The sequence below is a fragment of the Anthonomus grandis genome, chromosome 13 (genome assembly GCF_022605725.1).
Source record: "Anthonomus grandis grandis chromosome 13, icAntGran1.3, whole genome shotgun sequence".
Classification (NCBI taxonomy): Eukaryota; Metazoa; Arthropoda; class Insecta; order Coleoptera; family Curculionidae; genus Anthonomus; species Anthonomus grandis.
In genome coordinates, this window is record NC_065558.1 from 22,403,398 (window position 1) to 22,429,209 (window position 25,812).

Below are 25,812 nucleotides of genomic sequence, written 5' to 3' on the forward strand. Positions count from 1 at the left end.
ATAAAAAAATCGATGATAATACAAAACTTTTTATTTCACTGTGTATACGAACAATGACAGATAACCACAACTTCTTTGGCCAGCCTGGATCGCCAGTGAGTCGCCATAACCGCCAACGTCAGGCCAACCTCGTTGTCCAACCGCGCCCCTTAACACTTCATTACAAATTTTAAAACAATAACAAAAACTACTTTTTACAGATCAGCGGTAACCAACGTTGAATTCCAAGATGAAGGTTAACTTCCAAGAAAACAAGAGTGTCTCAAGTAACCGTAAGCTATCAGCATACGAAACACGAGAGCGGAAATAAATAATTGAATTAAGTGTCAATGTGTTAAGTGTGCAAGAAAATAAATACGACTTAGTATTTAAATTCAAGTGTATATGAATCTTTAATCAATAAATACCCTTAAATAAGCCGACCCGATTGAAAAAACCGGTTACTAAAATTCAGCGTTTTGGGACAATAGATACATGAAATAAATTACTGTTTTTTAAAAAAGATTACTAATTCAGATACGTTCAAACTCCAAGACACTATTTTATAATTAATATATTTCTTTAAGTACATTCCAATTACCCTGCCCCAGCTGTATCTATCGTTTCATATAAAAATACATCTGACAAAGAAAGATTTTTTTGAGAGTTGTCACGTTGCAAGCCACGTTTCAGTGATACCAAGCAAATGAAAATTTGTTTATTATTTTGAGACTGAGACTCAGGGTTTTTATTGTTTTCTGTAAATGAAAATTATAGGACTTATCAAGTAGATAAATTCGTTGAATGCGGTTTTTAGAGACCTGATATTTAGATGACCAACATAAAATGTTTATATGCCATGCACGAGGTAGATTCCTAATTATCCATCTTTAACGATATTAAATAAAAAAGGCTTAAAAATAATTATAATCATAAGCAAGACCCTTTATAATACTTAAGTTTCTAGCACACCATTTAAGCTCCCAACAAACAATTTAACAAGGACATAATAAGCAAATAAACTATAACTAAAGCTTTTCTTAAAATACTATAGTTTAACTATTATGATCCTTAAACCGACTCTCAAACTGACAAGAAGTAGTATTTTTATTATATAAAAGAAATAACACCAATATATTTAGTCTGCTATAAATGCCTCTATAATTTTTATGCGTACTTACATACAGTCTTTTTACTCCAGTATTGATTTTTTTTTGTTCAAAAGAACCCTCCGCGTTACCTGTTAAAATTTCCCCCTTCAAGGGGATTAAGGGCGTTTTCATAAAATAACTTGTACGTTTTCACCCACTTTAACGTACACATTCTCGTTTTCCACCCACGCACTTTTACTGGAATATTTTTGCGAGTATATTTTTTACACATTCATATTTACCGAAGTTTTTAACGTTTTCCGATCCATTTCACTACCATAGTTGGTACGTCGTAATTCGAAGACGAAAAACGAAGGCGACACTAATACTGTCGCCGGAAAATTACTAGGATTTCTCGATAATATGCGGGGCATTTTTTGATTTCATTGGAATTATATTCTCATTCTGTTTGACTGGTATAATAAAAATTCGCAAATTTAGTTTGCGTAAGTCTTTTGCTCTCCGACAGGATATCGCATATATGTATGCAATCTTTTTGAATAGATATAGTCGGGGCCAGACGTAATTTATTTTGGACATTTTGGAGCGATTTAATCCACAAACCTTTATACTACTGACGTAAATGCCACGTAGACAGTCTTACTCACAAAATATAATATGTATATATATACAGTGTGTCCCACTTAAGGGTTAGCCACCCCTCTAAAATTTTTGTTTTTTGACCAATTTTCAAAAACTTTTTTTTGTTGGATAGATGGTCAAAAATTGCACTTATGAGCCAAGTTCGACATTTAGAGAAAGCAAGTCATGGCCTACCGTATTCAAGTTTGAAGTGCGAAAAATCGAGAAGTAGTATTAGCGATTTTTATTTATGAAAAAGTACTGGATTATTGTTCAGGACCACTTAAAACATAAGTGTACCAAATTTGGTTATGATAGTATACAGGGTGTTGAAATAAATTGGAGTCAAATTTTTAAAAGGCGCAATAACATTCTTAATCAAATACGAATATTTTTTAAATTTTTGGCTAATTGGCATGCGTCTTGAGGGCACAAAGGTTGGAAATATCCTTCAATAAACAACAATTGATCATATTATCATACTATTCTGGGCTCAATTTGTTTGTTTTTTTATGAGTTTGTTTGTTAAATTCCAAAGATATGATTGTGTCTGGTTAAAAATTATTTTGTGGAAATTTTACCCAAGTATGCTATGAAAGAAAATGTTCCTGAAAATTTGTCAAAGTTTTCATGCATTTAGTTCATTTTGACTGCTTGTCGAACAATTATGGGTAATTATAATTTAAACGAAAGAGTTGAAGTAGTGCGGCTAGTTGGCGATGGAGTTAGAACATTTCGTGAAGCTGCGGCGGAATTTAACAGGAGACATCCTGGTAAAAACATCCACCATTCAACAATAGCCAGAATAAACTACGGGTTTGATCAGTGTGGTTCAGTAGGCGAAGTACGTCCTCATTTACATCGTAATCGAGCAAATAATAATAACCAAATAATTTTTGAATACTTTAATGCTAATCCGCAATCTAGCATTTGAGTTGCTAGTGCCAACTTAAATATTTCCAAAAATTGCATATGAAGGTGTTTAAAGAAAAATAACAACAAGCCTTTCAAGCCTATATTCCTTCACACTTTGAAACACGGGGATGAAGAACGCAGGATGGAATATTGTTTGTGGTTACAAGGTGAGTATTTGGCTAACCCTACATTTTTGAAAAATATTTTATACACCGATGAGACAACATTTACTACAAACGGCATTGTGTCATCTCAAAATATTAGAATGTGGAGTAACGTAAATCCCCATTGGGTGATACAATGTAAAAGGCAGTATTTGCAGAAAATTAACGTATGGTGTGGTATCTTGAACGAACGTATAATCGGGCCGTTTTTCTTTAATGAAAATCTAAATGGACTTAATTTTCTTCGATTCCTGGAAGGTGATTTTAGTGACGTAATCGATGATTTGCCGTTAGCCGAAACAAGAAACTTACACATACAATTTGACGGTGCGCCTATCCACAATGCAGTGGTAGTGCGGAATTGGCTAAATCAGAATTATCCAAATCGATGGATAGGACGAAACAGTCCATTAATTTAGTGGCCAGCACGTCGGGGGAACCTTTCTCCCTTAGATTTTTTTCTTTGGGGAACTCTTAAAAACAAAGTGTACAAATCAAAACTGCAAACTCTACATGATCTTTGTGAGCGCATTAGACAAGAGTGTAATGAAATAAGCAGGGTACAGTTAAGAAGGGTGGTAGTAAACAACAGAAGACGCATAGAAAAATGCATAAGAATTAATGGAGTACATATTGAAGGAACTAATATTTAGTTTTGTGGCATTAATTTTTAAATTTGAGTGTTAGCAAAGATAAAATACTAGTAGTATTATTATTTTTGGTGTTAGGTAATTCCTTAAGGTAATTATTTTTAGTTTTTGCTGCTTAGCCTACATTACATTATTAAGTAACTAGTGAAGTGTGAATTGCAACCTAAAAATGAAATAAAACTAAAAAATTTATAAATGAAGTTGTATTATTGTGAAGCCCAAAATAGTATGATAATATGATCGATTGTTGTTTATTGAAGGATATTTCCAACCTTTGTGCTCTCAAGACGCATGCCAATTATAAATTCAAAAATAAATATCGCTAATACTACTTCTCGATTTTTCGCACTTTAAACTTGAATACAGTAGGCCATGACCTGCATTCTCTAAATGTCGAACTTGGCTCATAAATGCCATTTTTGACCATCTATCCAACAAAAAAAAGTTTTTGAAATTTGGTCAAGAAACAAAAATTTTAGAGAGGTGGCTAACCCTTAAGTGGGACACACTGTATATATATATATATATAGTGTGTGTGTAATTATATATATATATATATATATATATATATATATATATATATATATATATAATTATAAATGTCTTGATAGGGATCTGACAAATCTGTGTATGAAGCTTTAGAGCATGATGCTTATTGTATATATATATATATATATACTTATATATATATATATATATATATATATATATATATATATATATATATATATATACAGTGTGTCCCACTTAAGGGTTAGCCACCTCTCTAAAATTGATAGGGATCTGACAAATCTGTGTATGAAGCTTTAGAGCATGATGCTTATTGTACTATTGTATTGTTGTTATGCTCCACATGTTTCGCATGTTTTGAACATAAAGATATTTATCTTTAGGAGTTCTAAAAATAAGTTATATAGTTACAAAGTAGAGGTAGAGGAGAAATGTATGGGTGGTGATATATTAGAATAAATGTACAATTACAAAAGGATGTTTCAATAAGAGTGCCAAATTTCACTGTTCAATAAAACATGATTTTCTGTAGCAAAGTATCGAAAAACTTATTGATTTAGAAAATATGCATTTGGGAATTATGTTGAAATAAAATATCTCGTAAATGGCCGCCACGACTTTGCCGGTATATGCGTACCCTTTTGACGAAATTTTCAATAACGTTATTATATACATATGGTGGTATCTCAATGATAAAGCATCTAATTTCGGCTTACAATGCTTCGATAGTTGCTTATTGGGCTAAACCTGTGGCTTCAGATAACCCCACAGCCAGAAATCTAAAGGCGTTAAATCGTAAAAGCGGGGTGGCTAATTCTGGTCACTAAAATGGAAAATGATACGACCAGAACTAAACTCGTACAAGATAGTCAATGTTTCACGGACGTTATGATATGTCTCACCGTCCCGTTGATACCACATGTTGTCAAAATCAATAGCTTCCAAATGAGGCATAAGAAACTGTGGTATCATATCACGATAACGTTCGCCATTCACCTTACTACCTTCTTCGTATTCAAAGAAAAACGGTCTAATTATTCGTCCAGACCTACGAGCCCTAACAACTATATATTGGAACAAGTAGTCATTTTACGAATAAAATTCCAGTTTACCGTAATTCTTTTAATTTATTTTTTTTTATTTAAAAATAGTTAATTAATAACATTTTTTATGTTTTAGAGAATTATTTTTAAGGTTTAATAAAATTTTGATGTTAAATAATATTTATTTAATTGTTTGATAATCAAAAAATGTTGACAACTAAATGTTGGAACATGGGTTGCTTTTGCTTAACATTTTCCAGTTTTATTAGCATGACGCAAAGATGGCTTTAAATAAAGAAAAGTAAGTAGTGCGTTGTCAACAGTAAAAATTTTGATGCGTCACTTGACCATTAATAATCTATTACTGTCATTTTTATTACGAGTAAAATACAATAATGGCTTGTGGAAAACCTACTGATCTAAAAGTGCGAGAAATTATTATCCGGCAGTACCATAAAGGGAAAACAATGCGAGAAATCTCCAGTGAATTAAACGTTGCAACAACTACTATATTTAATATAATTAAAAAATATGGTGAAACTGCCAGTATTGATGTTCGCGGCAAAAGTTCAGGACGTCCAAAAGTTGTTTCTCAAAGAAATGTAAGGAACTTGATTAAAATTTGTAAGTCGGGAAGAAGAAATACTCTACGAGAAGTAACTGCAAGGTGGAATAGAGAAAGTGGGATAAATGTTTCCAGAGAATGCTGCCGCAAATATATCCACAAGAGCGGTCTTAGATTTTATAAGGTATGTTTAATAGGCTGTTCTGTGCTATATTATTTTCATTTTTCTCATTTTTTCGCCTTGGTCAAAGAAAAACCATTGTTAACGAAGACTCAAAAAAGAAATCGTTACATTTGGGCCAAATCAAAACTCTCGTGGACCAAACAAAATTGGAGCAAAGTAATTTATAGCGACGAAAGCAAATTTGATGTCTGTGTCGGAGATTATCGAAAGCGTGTGATTCGGGACAAAACAGAAACATTCCATAAGGATTGTCTTAAAAGGACTGTAAAGTTTCCACAGGGCATCATGGTGTGGGGTTGTATGTCAGCTAAAGGGTTGGGAACGTTACACTTTATTGATGGCATAGTAAATGCAGAAAAATATCAAGACATTCTCAAACATTCGCTATTACCAAGTGCAGCAAATTTATATCCATCTGGAGATTTTATCTTTTAACAGGACGGTGCCTCATGTCATACTGCTAAATCTACTAAAAAATGGATGGGGGAACATAATATGAAAGTTTTGTCACACCCCTCTAGCAGCCCGGATCTCAATCCAATCGAAACACTTTGGCACAAAATGAAGCAACGCCTAAGAAATAGTCCGCAGCGTACTTTGCCACAACTACGTGCTAAACTACAGGAAATATGGGATAGTTTCACCCCTGAATTTTGTAAAGGTCTAGTTGGTACAATGCCTCATAGAGTTCAGGCTGTTATTCAAGCTAAGGGCGACGTTACGCTTTACTAATTTGTATTTTCCTTTTTTAAAACTCACTTGTTCCAATATTTAGTTGTCAGCATTTTTCAATTATTTACCAAGTAATTAAATACTAAATGACTTAAAGTATATAAATAAATTATAAAAACAATAATAAACATTATAAAAAAGCTTGTTTATTTCATATTTATGATTAAAAAAAAAATTAATAAAATATTTTCGCTAAATGGGCATTTTATTTCAAAATAACTGCTTGTTCCAACATATAGTTGTTAGGGCTCGTATAATGCCCACCATACAGTGACACGTTGTGGATTCATTACTTTATAATGAATCATTCCTTGATTTTCTAAGCTCCAAATGCGACAGTTTTGCCTATTAACGAAGCCACCGAGGTGAAAACGAGCATTATCACTGAAAATTATTTTGTGTGCAAAATTAGCAGGTTGCTCAAGGATCCAATTAATGAGTTCTCTTCGCTGTTCATGGTCTGCTGACAGAAGTTGTTGAGTTAGTTGGATTTTGTAGGCATGCAACTCAGCATGCTTTATCTTTAGTGGGAAATCGCTGAAGAGTGCCTGTTGAAATATCCAATTCTGATGACGAATTGACGTCTCTGGCCTCTCTGTCACACTCTCGCAAACTGCCGTAATATTTTGTTCTGAACAACCTCTACGAGCTCGTATCGTGTGTTTCACATCACTAACCGAAGCGGTACTTTCGAATGTTTTGATTATTCTTTTCACAGTAGATAAATCAGGAGCGTTATATCGACCGAACATGGTACGCACTTTACGAATAGTGGCAATTAAACTTTCACCATTCTGATAATCAGAACACATTGTTCTACCATGTAAAGATCCATGCTTACTAGCTCCCATTTGTCATTTGTCAACTTTCGATCTGTCACATCATAATCATGTGACCTTAAGATTGTGAAACATGGCGCGCAATTGAGATCTTATGTTCTTATTGAAACATCCTTTAAAAATTAAGTGAATCTTACCGGAATTAAAATTTATAGTCGTTGGGCGAATTATTCCCCGTTTCACTAATTTGATTAAAACTCATATAATTTGTTCGTTTTTTCTTACTCATACCCGTTTACTAATGTAACACACTTAGTTAGTATTTACAATTAAACATAATTATGTTGATGAAAGAGTGAACTCAAAACATAAAACACTAATTTAACAAAATTACATGGTTTAGTTGCTGGGCAAGACGACGCAGTCTCCCTTTCAAATCATTCAGCCAACTGCTTAGTGATGAACGGTGGACAAACAAATTATTATTATAGTCATTATTAGTTTGAACCGGCAATGGACAAATCTTAGAAAGGGACCTTTTATCTATGCCACTCTGTTTACTTTATCCGCACCAGGAAATACACGCACAATTCGTCTTTACCGCCACTTAAATGCAGAAATATTATCGTCTTTAATAAGCACCATTAAGCTGCACATCGGATTGCCTCTGACTCGTTGTTGGAGCTCATTAACATTCTCCTTACTCCATCTGGACTAGAAATTCTGCTCTATTTGCTAAATCCTTTGGAATACCGACAACCGAAATTCGGAAACAGGGTCGAACTTCTGGATCTGGTAATTCAGCTAGACTCTTTTCAATTAAAAAGTGGACGGCAGTCACTTTGGCAAGGACAATAATCATTGGGATCGGAAGATAGGGGTATGAAGAGACGGGAGTTTAATATAGATTTGATTTATGCTACTAAAGTTGTCTTCTCCTCAACTGTTAAATTCGCATTTTCCGTGACTCTCCTTAAATGATGTTTGGTGGACTTTACACCCGCCTCCGATAATCCTCCAAAGTGAGGTGACTGTACAGGTATAAAATGCCATTGCACGCCTTCATTCGTAAAAATATCATTTAATCATTATCATTTGCGATTCATTGTCTTTCAGAAAGTTTCCCTATTCTCTTAATTTGTCCATACAAAATTTAGACCATTGTCAGAAAAAAACCTGACTAGGTTTACCACGACGATAACAAATCATCTAAACGTAAATAAGAATGCATTACTGGTAAGATCAGACACAACTTCTAAATCTAATGCTTTAGTTAAAAAACATAGAAGAACACAAATATAGCATTTGGACATTTTAGCGCCCAGCAGTTTTTATTTTTAATATGGAGAGATCCTATATAATCAACCCGAAAGTTCCCCAAGAGTTTCACCGATTAGAAGGAAGATTAAGCGTTAAACGTTATTGCTTGAGAATTAAACCTCAACTTTAAACACAATTTCTAACATTAACTTTGGCTAAATTTCTTCCAGAGACCGGACAATATTTCTTTCTTATACTAATAACACCCCAGGTCCAGCATGCATTAACCTTTTATGCTCATATTTATAAATCAACCTGGCAATTGGATGTTTGAAAAAAATCAACATAACGTGTCTTTTGTGAAAGCTAAAATTAGCATTTCAAAGTCGCCTTCCTACTCGTAGGTGACCAGAGGGATCTCTGGTCGTCTAAAAATGGGTTTAAAGACAAGAAACTAATTTTCTTGTTAAGAGATTTCCCATTTTCTAAACAGATTCTTCTCAAAAACTAAATTTTAGAGACGTCCTTACCAAACAACATATTGCTTTATTAATTTCCTGCGTGGAAAGAGAACCTTTTGAAGGAATGCCTTGACCTTTGGCATATATTTCAGAGAATCTTAGTACCCATCAATTGTAAGGTTAAACAAAAAACATGAATAATAATATAAAATAAATATATATCCAATTCCCTATTATTAACCTATTACGGGCGTTAATTCCCTATTTTACTTTAAAAATTAAATTCAATAAAAAAAACACTAGGTTATTGACCCTTATGTGCCAGGAAAAGAATAAAGAAATAATGGCAAGATTATGGTGGCCCCAGCTACAGTCGGATGGGGTGGATTATTAGTAGTTAGAGAGAGGACGCCACGTAATAAAACACCATAATGCCAACAAAAAGATGTCAATTCTATGCTCTTATTTCCCTGAGAATTTTATTTCTTTTTTAACTTCAATCTTTTATAACAAGAAAGGTGGAGGCACTTAGTAGTCCTCGATTTCTGAGGTCCCGAAACAGAACTGAACCGTTACACAATAACACGAACCAATTTACTATAACTTGAAAATCTTTTAAAAATAAACAAATCGAACTCAAGAGAAATCAAGGATAATATTTTCTTTTTAGTACGCAAGTCCGGTAAATTATCGATAGATTGTGGCCAAAAATCTTCATTCTCTCTTAAAAATGATGGATCGTTTCACCGGATTAAGCTTTGATGAAATATGCCTCCACTCATGCTTACCAGTCAATTTCTGGATTTCTGAAATTCTACTACTGAAGGTCTGAAGCATATTTGGAGAAGTTTTTAATCACCCTATGGCTATCGTTGAATCCGTCTAAAGTATGCACCTAGTAAACGAACTTCCCATTTAACGAATTTCAAACTTTATCCAACAATTGTGCGACCACATGAACTCCACGAATTTTCAAACGTTATCAATCGTTTCAAAGAACTCACTTTACTTGTTGCACATAAAAGTCTCATCGTGACACGACCATTATAATCTATCGAACGCAAATAAATAACACCTCCATATGCAACATCGCTCGCATCCGAAAAGCCATGTAACTCTAACACAAAAGCCTTAGGATACGGGGCATGTCGCGGAATCTTAAGTTCATTTATACTAGGCAACTCCATCTGAAACTTTAGTAGTATAACGTAATATTTAGTATATTAACGTAGTATTTAGTGTACTAACGTAGATTTTAAGATAATTCCTCATCCCACGACAACTTTTCTAGCCAAAGTCTTTGAATAAATATCTTTGGAATAACTATGCACGGTGATAGCAACCCCAAAGGATCAAAAACCTAAGGGACACTAGATAAAATTGTTCTCTTGGAGTCAAGTAATCTAACGCACAAGATTAAGTTAATCCTAAGGTTTTCTCATTCTCACAAAACTCTATGACATTAAACTCTTTAAAGTCTGGACGCAAACTACTTAAAATCTCCTTGTCATTAGACAGCCACTGTCTTGACTGAAACTGTCCAGATTCTAGCTGATACTGCCTTAGAAATATCTACCGCTTCCTGGACTGAATTAAAAGATCCCAAAAAATGATCGGCGTAGAAATAATTATTAATTACTTTTAGATACATTCAAGCGGTCAGCTTCATACTCATCTGCTAACTGGAAAATACACCTAACAACCAAATAACTAGCAGAAGCTTGACCATAGGTGACACTATTGAAATTAAATATCTTAATAAGATCTGCAACCGAGTCTCGCCAAAGAATTGTTTGCAGATGTCGTTGCTGAGGAACAATCAAAACCTGCCTAGACATTTTGGTAACATCTGCAGACATGTTGAAATTCACGAAATCTTAGTTAAATGCTAAACAAATCAGGTTGAATTACAGGCTACCATCTGCAAGTCATTAAGTAATACACCATTTGACGTCTGCATACTACAATTCAAAATAAAACAACACGCAACTTCGTGATCAAACTGCTTTCTTTCATCACACCATGGTGTGGCACATAATAAGCAAAGTAATTTTTATTTTCATTCGTTATTTCACTCGTTTGACCTAGAGCTCTATATTCATTTATAAACTGCTGATACTATCTTCTAAATTCAGCATTTGATTGAAACTTGCGTTCCAAAAATAAGAAACGATGTCGCGCCTTTTGCTACGATTCTCCTAAAGTATCTGCAGAACCCTTTCAAGGCATTTTAACAATAAACCTACCATCGCTATTTCTCTGGAGATTGTCTTTAAAATAAGCTTCACAAGTCCTCGCCTCATCTGACCACAACCTTTTTTTATAGCAAATATCATGCTCTATCTCCCAAAACCTCTGCAAATCAAACTCAACCTCAGAATGTGGAATGTTCATGCTAAAATTGCAACTTAGTTCAAGATTATTAACTTTAACTGGACTCTTTATAGGACTGTATATCACCTACCCAAACCTAGTTTCCTTCAAAACAGGCTTGCTAGATCCCAAGTATATTTGTCCAATAGACAACAATTCGTAAAACAACTCATTTTCAATCAACAAATCTACTTTTCCAGGTTTATAATAAGAAGGATCAGCCAAACAAACATTTTTCGGAATATCAAAATTATTAACATCAAGTTTGACTTTGTATATAACCTATTATCTCAGGTAATACCAAACAAGTTAAATTCGTACTAAATCTATTACGTAAAGACTGTACATGCACATCGCACCGATATTTTACATTGGAAGAAGACTGGCCCTACTGACTAACCCACCTACAAACTTTTCTAAACTTTGGTATAATGTTTGGAAAAGACAGTGTGGAAATTGTGGCTTATCTTAGAATTACAGGTTTTTTACTGACCTTGGTTGAACCTTGACCTGAAGTGTTGCCCGTTTTTGGCCAAACAATATATAGGCGATGTTCAAATTCCTGACGGACATTTTCAAAAACATGTTGTGGGATATCATGGCAGCTGTCGATGATGCGTTGACAAAGTTCATCGAAACTTTCAGGTTGGGGAGTAAACACAATAGATTTCAAATGACCCCATAGAAAAAAGTCTAACGGCGTTATATCAGGAGATCTAGCAGGCCATTCTATAGGCCCTCTTCGTCCTATCCATTTATCTGGAAACTCGTCATCTAACCATTGCCGAACGGGAAGAACATAGTGAGGAGGAACGCCGTCTTGCTGGAAATATATTTCAGCCTCATCAAGTATAGGGTTTCCATTATCATCGATTTGGTTTCCAATGGATTCAGTGATAAGCGGATTGATGGTATTTTCCAACATATCCAAATAAATGTCTCCATTGCCTAAAAAGCCCGCTCATACATTAATTTTTTGAGGGTACTGGGTATGCCCTTCTACAAATGCATGAGGATTTTCATTGCTCCAATATCTACAGTTATGCTTATTAACAAATCCATTAAGATAAAATGTGCATTCATCGCTGAAGCAGATATTCTTTACATGAATAGTATTATCATTAATCGCTTCAGTTATTTTTTCACAAAACTCAACTCGCCTATCGAAATCGTCTTCGGTTAACTCTTGCAATATTTTCATTTTGAATGGATGAAATTTACGAAGTTTGGTAACTGTGTGAACAGAGTCTAATGAAATACCAGTGGCAGCAACAATTTTGCGTAATGAAGTATTAGGATTTATTCCAAAATGACCCCAAAACTTCAACTTGAGTGGCTTCATCCAAAATTCGCCGATGATCACGTTTTTTATTTGCAACAGATCCAGTTTCAGTAAACTTAGTAACAAGGTCCAAAACATACCTATGCGAAGTTACAAAACATACCTATCTTCTCCGGATGCCTGGCGTTAGACGGCAGTTTGCCGAGCACATTGATTTTGGGCACCATAAATTAGAATAATTTCCAGTCTTTCGGCTAGTGTGTAAACCATTTTGGAAGTAAAATCTTCAATTCAACAAATACATTTTCACTATTCCAAGACTGTCACAAATGTAACTGACGGCAAAATAAATTCTTTATTTTCCTTAGCAACTATAAATAACTAAGCAGGTATAACAATAAATACAGTTCGTCCAGGATATCTGTGTTTATGAAAAAAATGCGGAAAAAAATGCAGGTTGTTATTTAGTTTTTTCTACGTCTAATCTTCGGAATTGCTGTTTATGTTGGTAGTTTCCGTTTTAAATTATAAACGAATTGTAGATTTGGCAAACCCCAACGGGCAACATTTTGAACACTTGTTGAAATAAAAACTGATATTTTCATGTTTTTGTTTTCTATCTGAACAAATTAAGATAAACAAAGATTTTTCTAATTTTCTCGAAAACGAATCGACCGATTTAAAAAAATCAAACGTCAGAATAAAAGGCTTCGAAAGACATTTTAAACAAGCTATTACTCGATACCCCTTGCCATTTAAAATTTTTAACACATCTACTGCCGTGTCATTCATATGTGAATGACATCGATTTAACTACAACAGGCCGTGTCGTTCCATAGTGCATGACATCTAAGGGTACAAACATAGTGGAACGACGAGGCTAGAGGCACAGCGACGAGGTAAGCGACGATATAAGCGACGTGGCAGGAGACATACACATAGTAAGGAGACAGAAGTCGCGATTAATTGCGACTCATCAAATTCAATTTAGTCAAAACAATGTTTTCCGACAGTGAAGAAGAAATTTTATTTGACAATGCCGCGCTTCGCGGACTTATTGTAATGGGAGGTTTAAACAGAACTTGCTCTGTACATCCCATTAATAAATCGCGCAAACGATTTGGGCAGTATCATACACTATTTTTTGAACTCAAGCAGCATCCAGACCGATTTTTCGAGTACTTGAGAATGGATATTGCTACTTTTAACTATATTTTAGAAAAAGTGTCTCCATGTCTACAAATGAATTGGACAAACTACAATAAACAACCCATTGGACCGGAAGAGAGGTTGGTTATTACTTTAAGGTAAGTTGAATGTATATTTTTGTACAAAAAACATAATATTTATTAAGTATTACAACTAAACAGGTCAATTAACATAACATCTTAAACACTGGAAAAAATGAACAAAAATTATTATTTTATATTTATTTATTTATTGACCTTGTGCTGAGCACATTTAGTCACGAGTTCCAATTGGAACAACCTCTATAATTAAAAACTAAATCGGACATTCACAACCGACCATGCCAAATCTGGGACTCGAACCCAGAGCCACACGACTGCTAGGCAGGCACGTACCAACCGCGCTGCCGGGGCCGGCAAACAAAAATAAACTAAGTAGAAATATTCTTTTCGGTAAAAACATAAAACGAAAGATTCAGTAGGAGTTGGCGTTCTGATTGATCGGATAATCGAAAGGTTCGATTCCTTGATTCTGATTCATTTGATTAGTATAGTCATAAGCATATCTCTGAACCAGATCTTGAACGCCATTTCTAAAATGCAAAATGTTGTTATCCGTAATTTTTCTCACGTGTGGTAGTAGACTCTTAAAAAATTACAGATGATCATCTTCTTTGGTTTCATTTATGTTTGCCCTCTTTGTTCTAATGAACTCCAATTTCTGTTCCTCGATGGCCAATAAAGCGTCAACATTATTTTTTCTTTTACGGAGTCGGCCCTTTAAAACTGTTCGAGGTTCAGCAAAATGACTTGACGTGCCTGTAGATGAATCCTCAGTGTTTTCGGAAGCAACAGAAGCAGGTGTCAATGGCTCGACATTCACGGGATCTTGTACATCGTCTATTGTTTCCGTCTCCACTTTATCGTCATCAGAATTCACATCAGATAGCATGTCCGTAGCAAGTGATTCAACCAAAGAATCTACCAAATTTCCCGTTGCTTGTCGAGGCCTAAATTGATCCTTTAAGAATAACAAACTTTTTAAATAGGGCCAGTGGGATTTAATTGCAATGTCCCCTGGATCCCCAGACCGTGGAATGGGAAGTTTTTTCAGTTCTCTTCGGAAATAATCTCTTAAATTTTTCCATTTAGTTTGGGCCACCTTCACTGCAAAAAAATGGATTTTAGTTACGAATAAGCTATTTTTAACATTGATTTTTGTTTCAGAATTGGTTCATTCTAGCATTAGTGTTAAAATATAATAGAACACAGCCTAATCACTGACACTAACTAAAATTTTATTATTTTTTATTGCAGATATTGTGCTACAGGGGAATCTTTCAAAAGCCTATCATTCACTTTCCAACACAGGATGATTTCATTAAAATCAGTGAAGATTACATGAAAATCTGGAATTTTCCCAATTGCTTAGGTGCATTGGATGGCAAGCACGTAAAAATTAAATGTCCCAGTCATTCAGAAAGCATGTTCTTTAATTATAAAAAATTCTTCTCGATCGTTCTTCAAGCAGTCTGTGATGCAAATTATCGCTTTACTGTAATAGAGGTGGGAGGATATGGACGACAATCCGATGGGGGTACTTTTCAAAGTTCGGCTTTCTCTAAATTACTTTCAAAGAAACAATTAAATGTACCAACTGAATAGTCTCTACCACATACGCAAATTCGAATGCCATTTGTTTTCATAGCCGATGAAGCATATCCACTACAAGAAAACTTGCTTAAACCCTATAGTAGACAAACTCTGAATCCTGAAAGGCAGTACTTTAACCAGCGATTATCTAGAGCTAGGAAGACGATTGAATGTTCATTTGGTATAATATATGCAAAATGGAGAATATTATCGAAAGCCATAGAAACAAACGAACAACTCGCCGACATTACAATTAAGGCAATTTGTCTTTTACATAATATTATCATGGATAAAGAGGGTTTCGAAAGGCATTTAAAATTGGTCACAGAAAGTCCTGCAAATAATAATTTTACAAGACCCAATTGGAATGCAAGAGGTCGGGTTCCCAATCAAGCAATTTTTATTCGTGACACATTTAAAGATTACCTAAATAATTTCCCTATTCAATATGAGTGACTCTGTATATAAAATAAAGGTATGTACTTAAAATTTACTTACCTGTTATTCCACATTCTGTAGCTACTTGTGACCAAAGCTCATCTAATACATAACGGTTTCTATGATCTGGATGAGAAGCATTCCATAATGCACGCCTGTTGAACACGTAGGTTATTATGTTTACTTGCTCAGCCATTGCGTATATGCTGTACCAACAAACAACCTTTTCTAAACCAAAACATGCAAAAACCAATCAAAACCGTCCCGTATCAACGCGACAATAAGTGCAAATTTTATCTCGACGCGCACCGCGTCGCTTTTCTCGTCGCCTAATACCGCGTCGATCTCTTTACTATGTTTGGCTTCATTACAATACACGATGAAATAAAAGCCGCGTCGCTTACCTCGTCGCTGTGCCTCTAGCCTCGTCGTTCCACTATGTTTGTACCCTTATGCTATTGAAATGGGTGGCTTACACGGTTGACCCCGCACGACTTTCTAGACATAGTTGGCCGCGGCATATTATTATTGCTAAAGGTTATTACTTCGTATTTTAAAAAAACACAAAATTTCGTGAAAAATAGTATATTTCTTAATATTATAATTGATTGATTACACACATGATTACTATAATATTATAGTACTTAATCAAGTGTTCTTTAACTAAAAAAAGTTCTAAACCTCTATGAACACAAGCAAAAGAAAAATGAAAAGAAAACGAACAGATTGTTACATTCTAATGTATAAAAAGAAAAAAATAGTACCTAGGGTAACACAAAAGCTTAGCTAATTGGCAAAAATTATGCAACCATCGAAAGTCCAGAATAGGGAAACTTAAGAATGTTTAGAATTAAAACAAGGCAGGCAAGGAAGGCATCTGAGGCTGTGACGGGCATGAGTTGCAAAATGTAAATACCATTTTGGCTTTTTTTCGTGCCATTTCTCTGCCGGATTCCTTTTGGATTTTGGCATAGCATTCAGCGCACTTTCTTCTGATTTTTTTCCCATTTGAATCTAATCTCTGTAAGGGCTGATGGTATGAGCCCTTTGATGATCTTGGTCTTTCCATCGGTTTTACCTCTTCAAGTTGTAAAAGTTCGGCTACTAACGATTCTCGGAAAATGGTTATGGTGATCTTTTTTTTCGTTACAGCCTTGTATACCACCCACGAATTCACTACTGCCATGCCCAGTAACAGTTCCATTCCCAATTTCCGGTGACATTTGATACCCTTTCTCAAAGTGGAGACGTAGGTCCCCATCTGGTCGGAGAGATCTATTCCAGCTTTACCCTGGTTATAATCAAGTACAGCTAATGGCTTTTCAGTGGCACGTTTTTTTTTTCTTGGGACGAAAGCTGCGGTGGGAACACTCAAAGGTCTCGCTAACACGTTTTCTTTAGAGGGTTCATCCTGTAGCTCAGATTCTATTTCTTTAGTGGGGTTTGTCGGAGTCTCGTCTTCCTCTTGTGATGACAAAGCATCAATAGTAGAGCTCGTGGAAGGCAGAACTTATAATGGAGCAGTATTAGAGGCAGTGATCGAGCTTCGTTCTTGTGAAGATGATTTTTGCTTTTTTAGGGACGTTTTTGTTTTTACTGAAGCAAGTTCCGGAGCATGTTTTGTGGAAAGCATTCTCACATCTCTGGTATCCTTCTATTTCAAGATAACTATACCATTATTATCTTTTCGGGCTATGATTTCTCCTCTTTTCAAATTCTTCTGAAGAACCTCTTTCGGTAGATCCTTTTTAGATGACCTTACTGTACCTACAACATGTGTCTGACTGGATAATACGGCTTTTGCTAGTTCATAGCTTGTATAAAAATTGTTGACATAAAGCGTTCTTCCCTGGTCCAGAAGATCATGTTCCATGCAGACGTTTTTCGCTAGTCCGGTTTCTCTCTCCCTGCAGACTTTCCACTGTAGATTTTAAGTCTCAGGCATAACCATCTACTGAACATAATTTAAAAACTTTAAGACCACATCGATGCGCCTTATTTGGTATATATTGGCGAAAAATTAGTCGTCCCCTCCAAGGTACTAATGTCTCGTCAATACCAATAAATTCACCTGGGCAAAATAGATTTTGAAACTTTCTCTTCAGGATATCGACAAGCGGCTTGATTTTTCCCAAACGCTCTCCCGGAACAATTGTTTCATTGTCATTAAAATGAACCATTGACAACAGTAACTGATACCTGTTCCTTGACATCACTGCTCGCGGAACTGCAAGGTTATAGGTACTACGAGTGGACCAATCATCTGAAAGGGTACTCAGTCTTACTAAGCCCATCCACATGGTTAGCCCCAAGAACTTTTTAATTTCATCGTTATTCGTCGCTGTCCATTGATTTATGCTTGATCCTTTGGTTTTTTGGCTTGATCTTATTTTTTGTTGTGCATATTTATTGGTTTCCGTGACAATATGACTAATGATTTCATCATCGATAATCAACGAAAAAATGTCTAGTGGCGTAGAGTTTTCATCAAGATTTATTTTTACGCCCTGGGGTCCACTAAACACGAATTGTTTGTGTCTTCCGCAGTATTCAGTCCAATCATGATTATCATTTTGGTCATCTTGATAGGGTTCATCCACTTCATTGGCAAGATCATCTTCTAATTCTTGGACTTCCAGAGTTTCAAGTATATCATCTAGATCTTCTGGATCTTCGTGTTCAGATGAGTCTGAATATTCTTCGATATGATGGTCAAGCAACGTTTTATTTTTTGACATACCAGGATAACAATCAGGGTCATCAATGGAATCATTGGAGCTAAAGTCACTACCTTCAGTATCACTTATACAGTCTATTTCACGGAGAAGTTCTTGTTCTGTCAGTGGTCTCTTGTTTTCTTGGTAGTCTCCTGGTCTCTTCCTCTTACTCATTTTACTTTTATTTTACACTTTCACTGGGGTATCTGCAAATCATGACATTGAATTATGGATTCCTCACTCATGAAAGCCAGAGCTGTAATGTGCCATTACGGCAAATATACAGTTCAAGGTGGAGATATCCATGATTCAACGTTGTCTCGAGATCTGGTAAGCTTCTATTTCTCTTCAAAATGACCTGTAACAAAAGAAAAAGCTGTCATTCATATATGAATGACACATTAAAAACCATAAATTGATAAAAAAAACTTGTTATTTGTCCATAATAACATACCCAAATAATATTAAAACCAAAAATATAGAAGTATAGAAGTAAAAATGAGCTTGGCCTTGAGAAGAATTATTCTAATAACAGCACGGCAGTAGATGTGTTAAGGGGATGGCCCTGGGGGGCAGAGGGTGAAAGGGGGTGAAGTAATTTTAGGTTAGAAAGTTGTCTCCCTTGACAAACCTTTTGATGTATTTCTGCGTTTTTTTTAACAGTGGTTTTCGATAAATCCGTGGTGGGAAGTTTTCAAATGAACACCCTGTATGTAAGAAATTATATGTTAAGTTAAGCTGAATAAGGTCAAATTGTTAGCTTTTATGACAAAAGTAAAAATCTAATGTGTGTTAAAGGATCGATGTTATTATTATTGATGTAAATATGTCTAGCACAATTAAACTGAACGTTTCAAAGAAAAAGCTTATGGTCCAGCCTTCTCAAACTTCCTACAATATTCACTATTCCACGTGGAAAACTTTCTTCTAGTCTGGCCTATGTAAAAAGCATTTTACAATTTTAACTGCAGCAGGTTAACTGAAAAAGTTCTGATTTTGGTTTAGGAGGAATTACATCTTTAGGATTAAGATGTTTATAATAAGTATTATAAATATTAAATTAACTGGAAGATAATGTGGGGACTACATCTCCATTAAAAATCTCTACTCGCGCGCCTCCTACGCAATTCTTAGATAATTTGATATGGCAACTTTGATCTTAAGTAAGTGTTCTTGAAGTAGTGTCCTGCATTTGTTATGATCTGGTTTATAGAGTTTGATTATTTCACAATAGTTGGAACACGTTTGCTCACTGTTTTGACTACATTTGTCTTGTAAAGAAAGCTTTATAGAGATAAGTTCTAATATATTTTTGTTTCCCTTTAACTAGCTTAATCTGATAAATGTTATTGTTATCACTTATTAATGGCTCCACTGTTGCCAGTCTATATTATATGCCTTGTGCTATTCCGTGCTTATGTGATCTGTTGTTTCCTAACTGTATGTCATTAAGCTCCAGCTAAATATTTACTATGCCTAAATTGAGTGACGATCGTTGGAACCGTATTACGAATACTCTGAAAACCCACATTGATGTACAGATGTATAAAATTTAACATAATTCGAAATAAACATTAGTCGTAGAAGAGATCTAATCAAAGTATGGCTGATCTCTATATGAGTGAAATCTAAATACTTTTAAAATTAATAGAAGACAATATAATATACCGGGTGACACAGACAAAAGGGAACATAATAATTATAAGAGCATCTTTTGACATATTCTATTATTTTCCATCACTTCCGGTTTAACAAGAAGAGACACTAACTTTCTTACTTAAAATGGGACAATTGGTATATTGTTACGTATTTCGTTAGAAAATAATATTCTGAAAATAATGATACTCTATTTGCTACTTTATGTATTATAGTCATAGAAAAAAATTTTTTTTTTCTTTTAAATTTTAAAATAGGGTGCTAGAATGCGTTGAAAGTTTTAATTTTTAATCAAGTAATCACGAAATTTCATTGAATTTTCATTGCATTTTATAGCTTAAATCGTTTACACGCCTATTTAAAATGTCCAAACTATTAATTTTGGCATTTACTTTATTTTTTTAAATAGCACATTATTAGGAACAACCACTTTTGAAATGCGGTTTCTCTTTCCCAATAATTTTTTATGATTATTTTTTTAATCGGTTGATAAATAAACCCATAAGAAGAAAAAACTAAGTCACATAAATAAACATAGAAGCATAGAAAGCATAGAAGGCTTTCATTGCTTGAATAGGCTGCGTTTTGATGCGTTCTTCAATTATTTTTCAATTGATATAATACATGACATTTTGTCAAGCGCAATTATTATTTGTTATTTAAATAAATTTGCTAATATTATGAATGATATTAAACTCTTGCCGAAAGTCGCGTTTTTTACTAGTCAATTTTACGTTTATGTGCGGAGCGAAAAACATGTCTTTACAGCTTGGCTGCCATATTACCAAATCGAAGGATACTTCGTTCTGTACTAAAACTACTTATCATTTATATACACCACCATATAAAACGCAAATAAAAAATATGCATTCATACTTTTTTAAATTAAGACAACTACTTTCTGCAGTATTAGAACTATTAGTAACTTTAATATACGACCATTTAAAAAATCAAAAATATGTAACTTACAATCCTTAAATATTAGAAGCTGTATTAAAGTATTTTTAAACTAAATGAGTGCTTTTATTCTATTCGGAAATTAAATTTTATCATTTGTAACACTAGTATTACGTGACTATTTTCTAAATAAATTAGAGATTTTGGAATTAGTTCTAGTTTTCTTTCAACTCTTTTATTCCTTTGATGGTCATTCTTATATATAATAATTCTTGTTGCTTGTTGATCAAAACAAATATTATGACAAATAAATATACACTCTTTAGGGTTGAAGACTCCCAAACCCAAAAAATCCTTCTCGAAACAGCATCGACCTTATTGACAATCGATAAAGTGCAACTGACCGACCTGACCAACGAAAAAGATAAAGCGGACGTTGAAAAACAACGAAGAGATTCAAAACCTGACCAAGATGAAAAGAGCAACGCTGATGATGACAAGGTAATGTATTTGTTAAAAAAAAGACATAATTTGATTTATATCCTTATAGGAATCATCAAGTATAATCTCAGTAATTTCCAACGAAGAAACAAGCATCGCAAGTGAGATTTTGGAAAAAGGGTCGTTTATCCCTCGAAAAGGAAGCGACGGTGAAGATTTGAACGGTCATATCTGCCACATCGACTCTCCAGAAACTGATACATATCCCACTTCTGAGGTAGTACAGGAATCCCTTATGGATGACTTAAGTTCAATGGTCGGAGAGCTTATTTATGGTTACGATCAGGAAAGCGTGGCTGATACTTATACTGATGATACTACATTGTTTCATACTGATTTAGGTAAGTCTTATTATTATTTTTTTTAATAAGAAAAATAAAAAGATTACAAAATGAGGAAGTCTTTATCTCCAAGAAAAATGCATTTAGGTCATTTAGTTAAATATATTATGCATTTCGGGTGTGTAAACAGCCATCATCAGATACTAAAATAAAATACAGTTACACACCAATTTACTCAATCTGTATTCTTATAGCGAATAAGCTCCTTTTTAAAATTGTCTAAAATTTTCTTGAATTACCTGTACTTTATTATAGCATCTGATGATGGCTGTTTACACAGCCAAAATCCATAATACATTTAACTAAATGACCTACATGCATTTTTCTTGGAGATAAAGACTTCCCCATTTTGTAATCTTTATATACACATTCTCCTACAAAATATAGACTTCTATTCAACTATTAGAAAAATAAGTTTAAATTGCACCCAGGACGCCATATTAATAATTTTGTATTGATCTCATTTTATTTTACATTGTTTTACGCAATTAAGGGACCAGTTTTAATTTCCGCAAAACTATTTGTTTCAAAAACATTCGTTATTATTTTAAGGCAATATAGGTTTAATTTAATTTCATATTTGGCAATTGCATTTCAACAACAGCAAAACAATTAACTTGCCTACTTAAATAATTACGAAATAGGTAAATGAAATTCTTTTACGGAATTTTCATGGTTCGCATAATTTAATTTAATACGAATACCGTTTTGTTTGAGTTACAAATTTAAATAAATTTACGCCAGAGGTTTGGGAACACTGAAATTGAATTCTCGGTTAACTTTATGACGCTTAACATAGCAGCTTAGTTCTCTAGACGACTAGGTTTGTAGTTTTGAAATGTCGTGTATAGTAAATAAACCTTTTCGAGGTTCGATTGTTTATTCTTGCACTGTAAGTTATTAAATATTAGTTTTAGAGACAAATTCTCAATTATTTCCGACAGCTAATTACTTTTTTCTGTAGATTTTGGAGTAGATCTTCCTAATATTTGGTAAGCCTCCTTCGGTAGTATTTATACTATAGTCGATTTGGATGTACTTTTAAAACTTTTATTGTCTCTTAAGTCCATGCATATTAGAATTAAAAACTTGCTATTTTAAATATTGTAGTACTATTTAATTGTATAATAAGTTGTAACAGTGTTTTGTATATTAACTGTATGTTATAGCGTTCCCTAATGTCCCCCGTTGCTCGTCTTTATTGGCGTCAAATTGATCTGTAAAAATGGCCTTTGGTCCTACTAATTAATCCCAAGACAGAGCAGTCTAGGTTAATTATTAAATACATATAATTTTATATTAGAACAATCGGTTATACTTTCAGTTACTCTATCGCTCGAGATTTCCAAGCCGTTTTAAAAAGCACTGTAGTTTTTTTTCTTTGTTTTTTTACGGAATACACCATTACAAAGGGCAAACCCTACCTATAATACTCGAGTAGCACCAGTACTACGAATGTATCTGTGAATATATTTCTGCATGAATGTAAATGAATGAATGAATGTGAATATACTTCTGCAAGTTATAATGTTCGGGAAAAACCGTGCTTTGGGAGTTGATTTCACAGACTTGCACTTCTCCATCAAGAAGGATTTCCCGATATAGCGACGTTCTAGGCGTCTGCAGATGCACTGGATGGATGAGTTACATCTGTCTGTCCAGTACATCGTGCGTGTATAGATTTAGGTGAAATAAATAAATAAATAAATAATGTTTTTATTAAGAATAATACCACTATTACATTATTAAATCTTAAAGGGCGAAAAGGCTTGTTTAGTCGCTAAACCGCTACTATGAATTAACCCTTAAATTATATCTACACGCATTTATTAAATGTCTATAAGAAGAAATAAATAAATACTAATACGTGCTCCTATATATATAATTATTACTACAATCCACTAAAAGTTGAACACTGAATTTTATAATATGCAATGTAAAACTGTTCTCTTAGTCCAATTGGAAAAAAAACTAACTACACATTTTGATGAAACAACAACACATTCTTTATATTTTTTCAGAAAATTGAGATTGAATTAGAAATATGAAAAAAATTATAAAAATTATTATATAATAACACAGCTATGAAGGAAAAACTTCTCTGAAATAATGCAGTAGTATGTTGTGGCTTAATTAACCTGTTTCTAACTCTCAAAGAGGGCTGATGGGTCTCATCACTAAATATTAATTGAGATCTTAAATATAAAGGCAAGTTTGTATCTAGAATTTTATAAATAAACATTAAAAGAAGATACTTAAACGAATTCTCGACATTCAGCCAATTCAACTGTTGTATCTTTGATGAAATGTGGGCTAGTATTTCTTAAGTCCATAAATAAATCGACAGCAGTTATTTTGCATCCTGTGAAGCCTCATTTTTTCAACTTGAGTAAGACATGGGTAAAAGAGAGTTAAACCGTAAGTCAATTTTGATAAAATATATATTTCACATAATTTTTTACGCACTTTAAAGTTCAAAATATATTTGTTTGCATATAAAACTTTTAAACTTACATATGTCCTTTTAATCAGCGTTAAAATATGATCCTCAAACCTAAGCCTATGACACAAGGCTTAGGTATTATTGTATATGTACAATAATACCTAATGTCCTAGTGTCCCGTAAATAGTGGTCCAAATGAAAACTCCTAATAGATTGGACTATATCCAATCAGAATAATCCAACATAGCTCTAACGAAAGTGTTACGGTTTTCGAGATATTTTGATTTTTGCGAAATTTTAAGAAATACCTACCTGTAATCAGTTTTTTTATGGTGTGTCACTAAATGAAAAAAAAATCACAATTTCTTCGGTTGGATATTATTTGCTGATAGATGCGCTTTATGATGCGTATTAAAATTTTTCAGTTATGCAAATATTTTTCACAGGAAAAATTTTTGAAATTGCAATATCGGATTTTTTTTTCTTTTCAAAAAGTTTGAAGTCCTATGACGCAATAAAATAATAATAGAATCTTGGTGCCCATTAGCGTAAAAACTTATTTATCCCATGCCGTATTAAAGACAATTTTTGATTTTTTTGTTAACCTCAAAAAAAAAGGTTTTTAATGCCGAAAGAACTATTTTGTGAAAAAACATAAGAAATATAAGTAGGTTATTAGATGGGCAACTGCCTATGTACGGGCTGCGTATTTCCCAACCCCATCCTGACTCAGCGCACCCGATCGGAGCCGAATTCATTCGCTCCATACCCCATTCCGTTTCAGCGCGCATGTCCGAAATCCATCCCGACTCAGCACACCGCCGCATCTGTTTATGAAGATGTCGCTTTGCGCAGAAAAAACACTAACTTAATATTATTTATATTGTTATTAATATTATTTATTTATATTGTTTTGGTTCATTATTTGCTTGAAGCAACACGTGGCGCTGTATTTATTGCTGTTCGTCGTTTATTTACTAATATTTTATATCTTGAAAAAGAAAGAAATTTTGGGGTTTGATAGTGGTTGCGTGGTTGTAAAACTGGAGAACGTACGTGGATCCAGAGAGAAATTTACGGCCAATTTAAGGACCATTTTTAAAGACAATTTCTCCACTATGGCCGATGAATGGATAGCCCAGTTCTCAGACACAAGCCTTTCCAACTGGGTTGTTTGGAAAACATTTCCTCATCCGAGTGGCATCTTATACAAAAAATATTCAAATGCAACATAGTGCCGTTAATAAAGCAAAAAATGTAAAGGAGAAGTGTCGAAAAAGAAATCTTGAGTGTTCTGCATCAGTAACTTTTATTGTTAAAAAAATTACCAGATACTATTAAAAATGACT

At 34.0% G+C, this 25,812-nt stretch overlaps 2 protein-coding genes across 3 annotated transcripts in view; one reads left to right on the forward strand and one right to left on the reverse strand.

Moving 5' to 3' along the window:
* Positions 1–25,812, forward strand: part of LOC126744077 (diacylglycerol kinase eta) — a 764,865-nt gene that overhangs the window by 681,556 nt on the left and 57,497 nt on the right. For both annotated transcript variants that reach the window (XM_050451425.1, XM_050451426.1), the window contains exons 14-15: positions 21,505–21,679; positions 21,729–22,020. In XM_050451425.1, the coding sequence (XP_050307382.1) occupies positions 21,505–21,679; positions 21,729–22,020 (467 nt within the window). The remainder of the gene's footprint in view (positions 1–21,504; positions 21,680–21,728; positions 22,021–25,812) is intronic.
* LOC126744079 (transcription factor Adf-1-like) lies at positions 14,274–16,169 on the reverse strand. The gene is made up of 2 exons (XM_050451428.1): positions 15,969–16,169; positions 14,274–14,984 (listed from the first exon to the last, which is right to left on the reverse strand). Exons 1-2 carry the CDS (start codon positions 16,102–16,104, stop codon positions 14,473–14,475), a joined length of 648 nt encoding a protein of 215 aa, XP_050307385.1. The 5' UTR covers positions 16,105–16,169; the 3' UTR covers positions 14,274–14,472.

Coding starts and splice junctions, on each gene's coding strand:
- LOC126744079 (XM_050451428.1), bottom strand. CDS start 16,104: ATGGCTGAGCAAGTAAACATAATAACCTACGTGTTCAACAGGCGTGCA. Junction 14,985..15,968: donor TACAGAATGTGGAATAACAG/GTAAGTAAATTT, acceptor ATTTTTTTGCAG/TGAAGGTGGCCCAAACTAAA.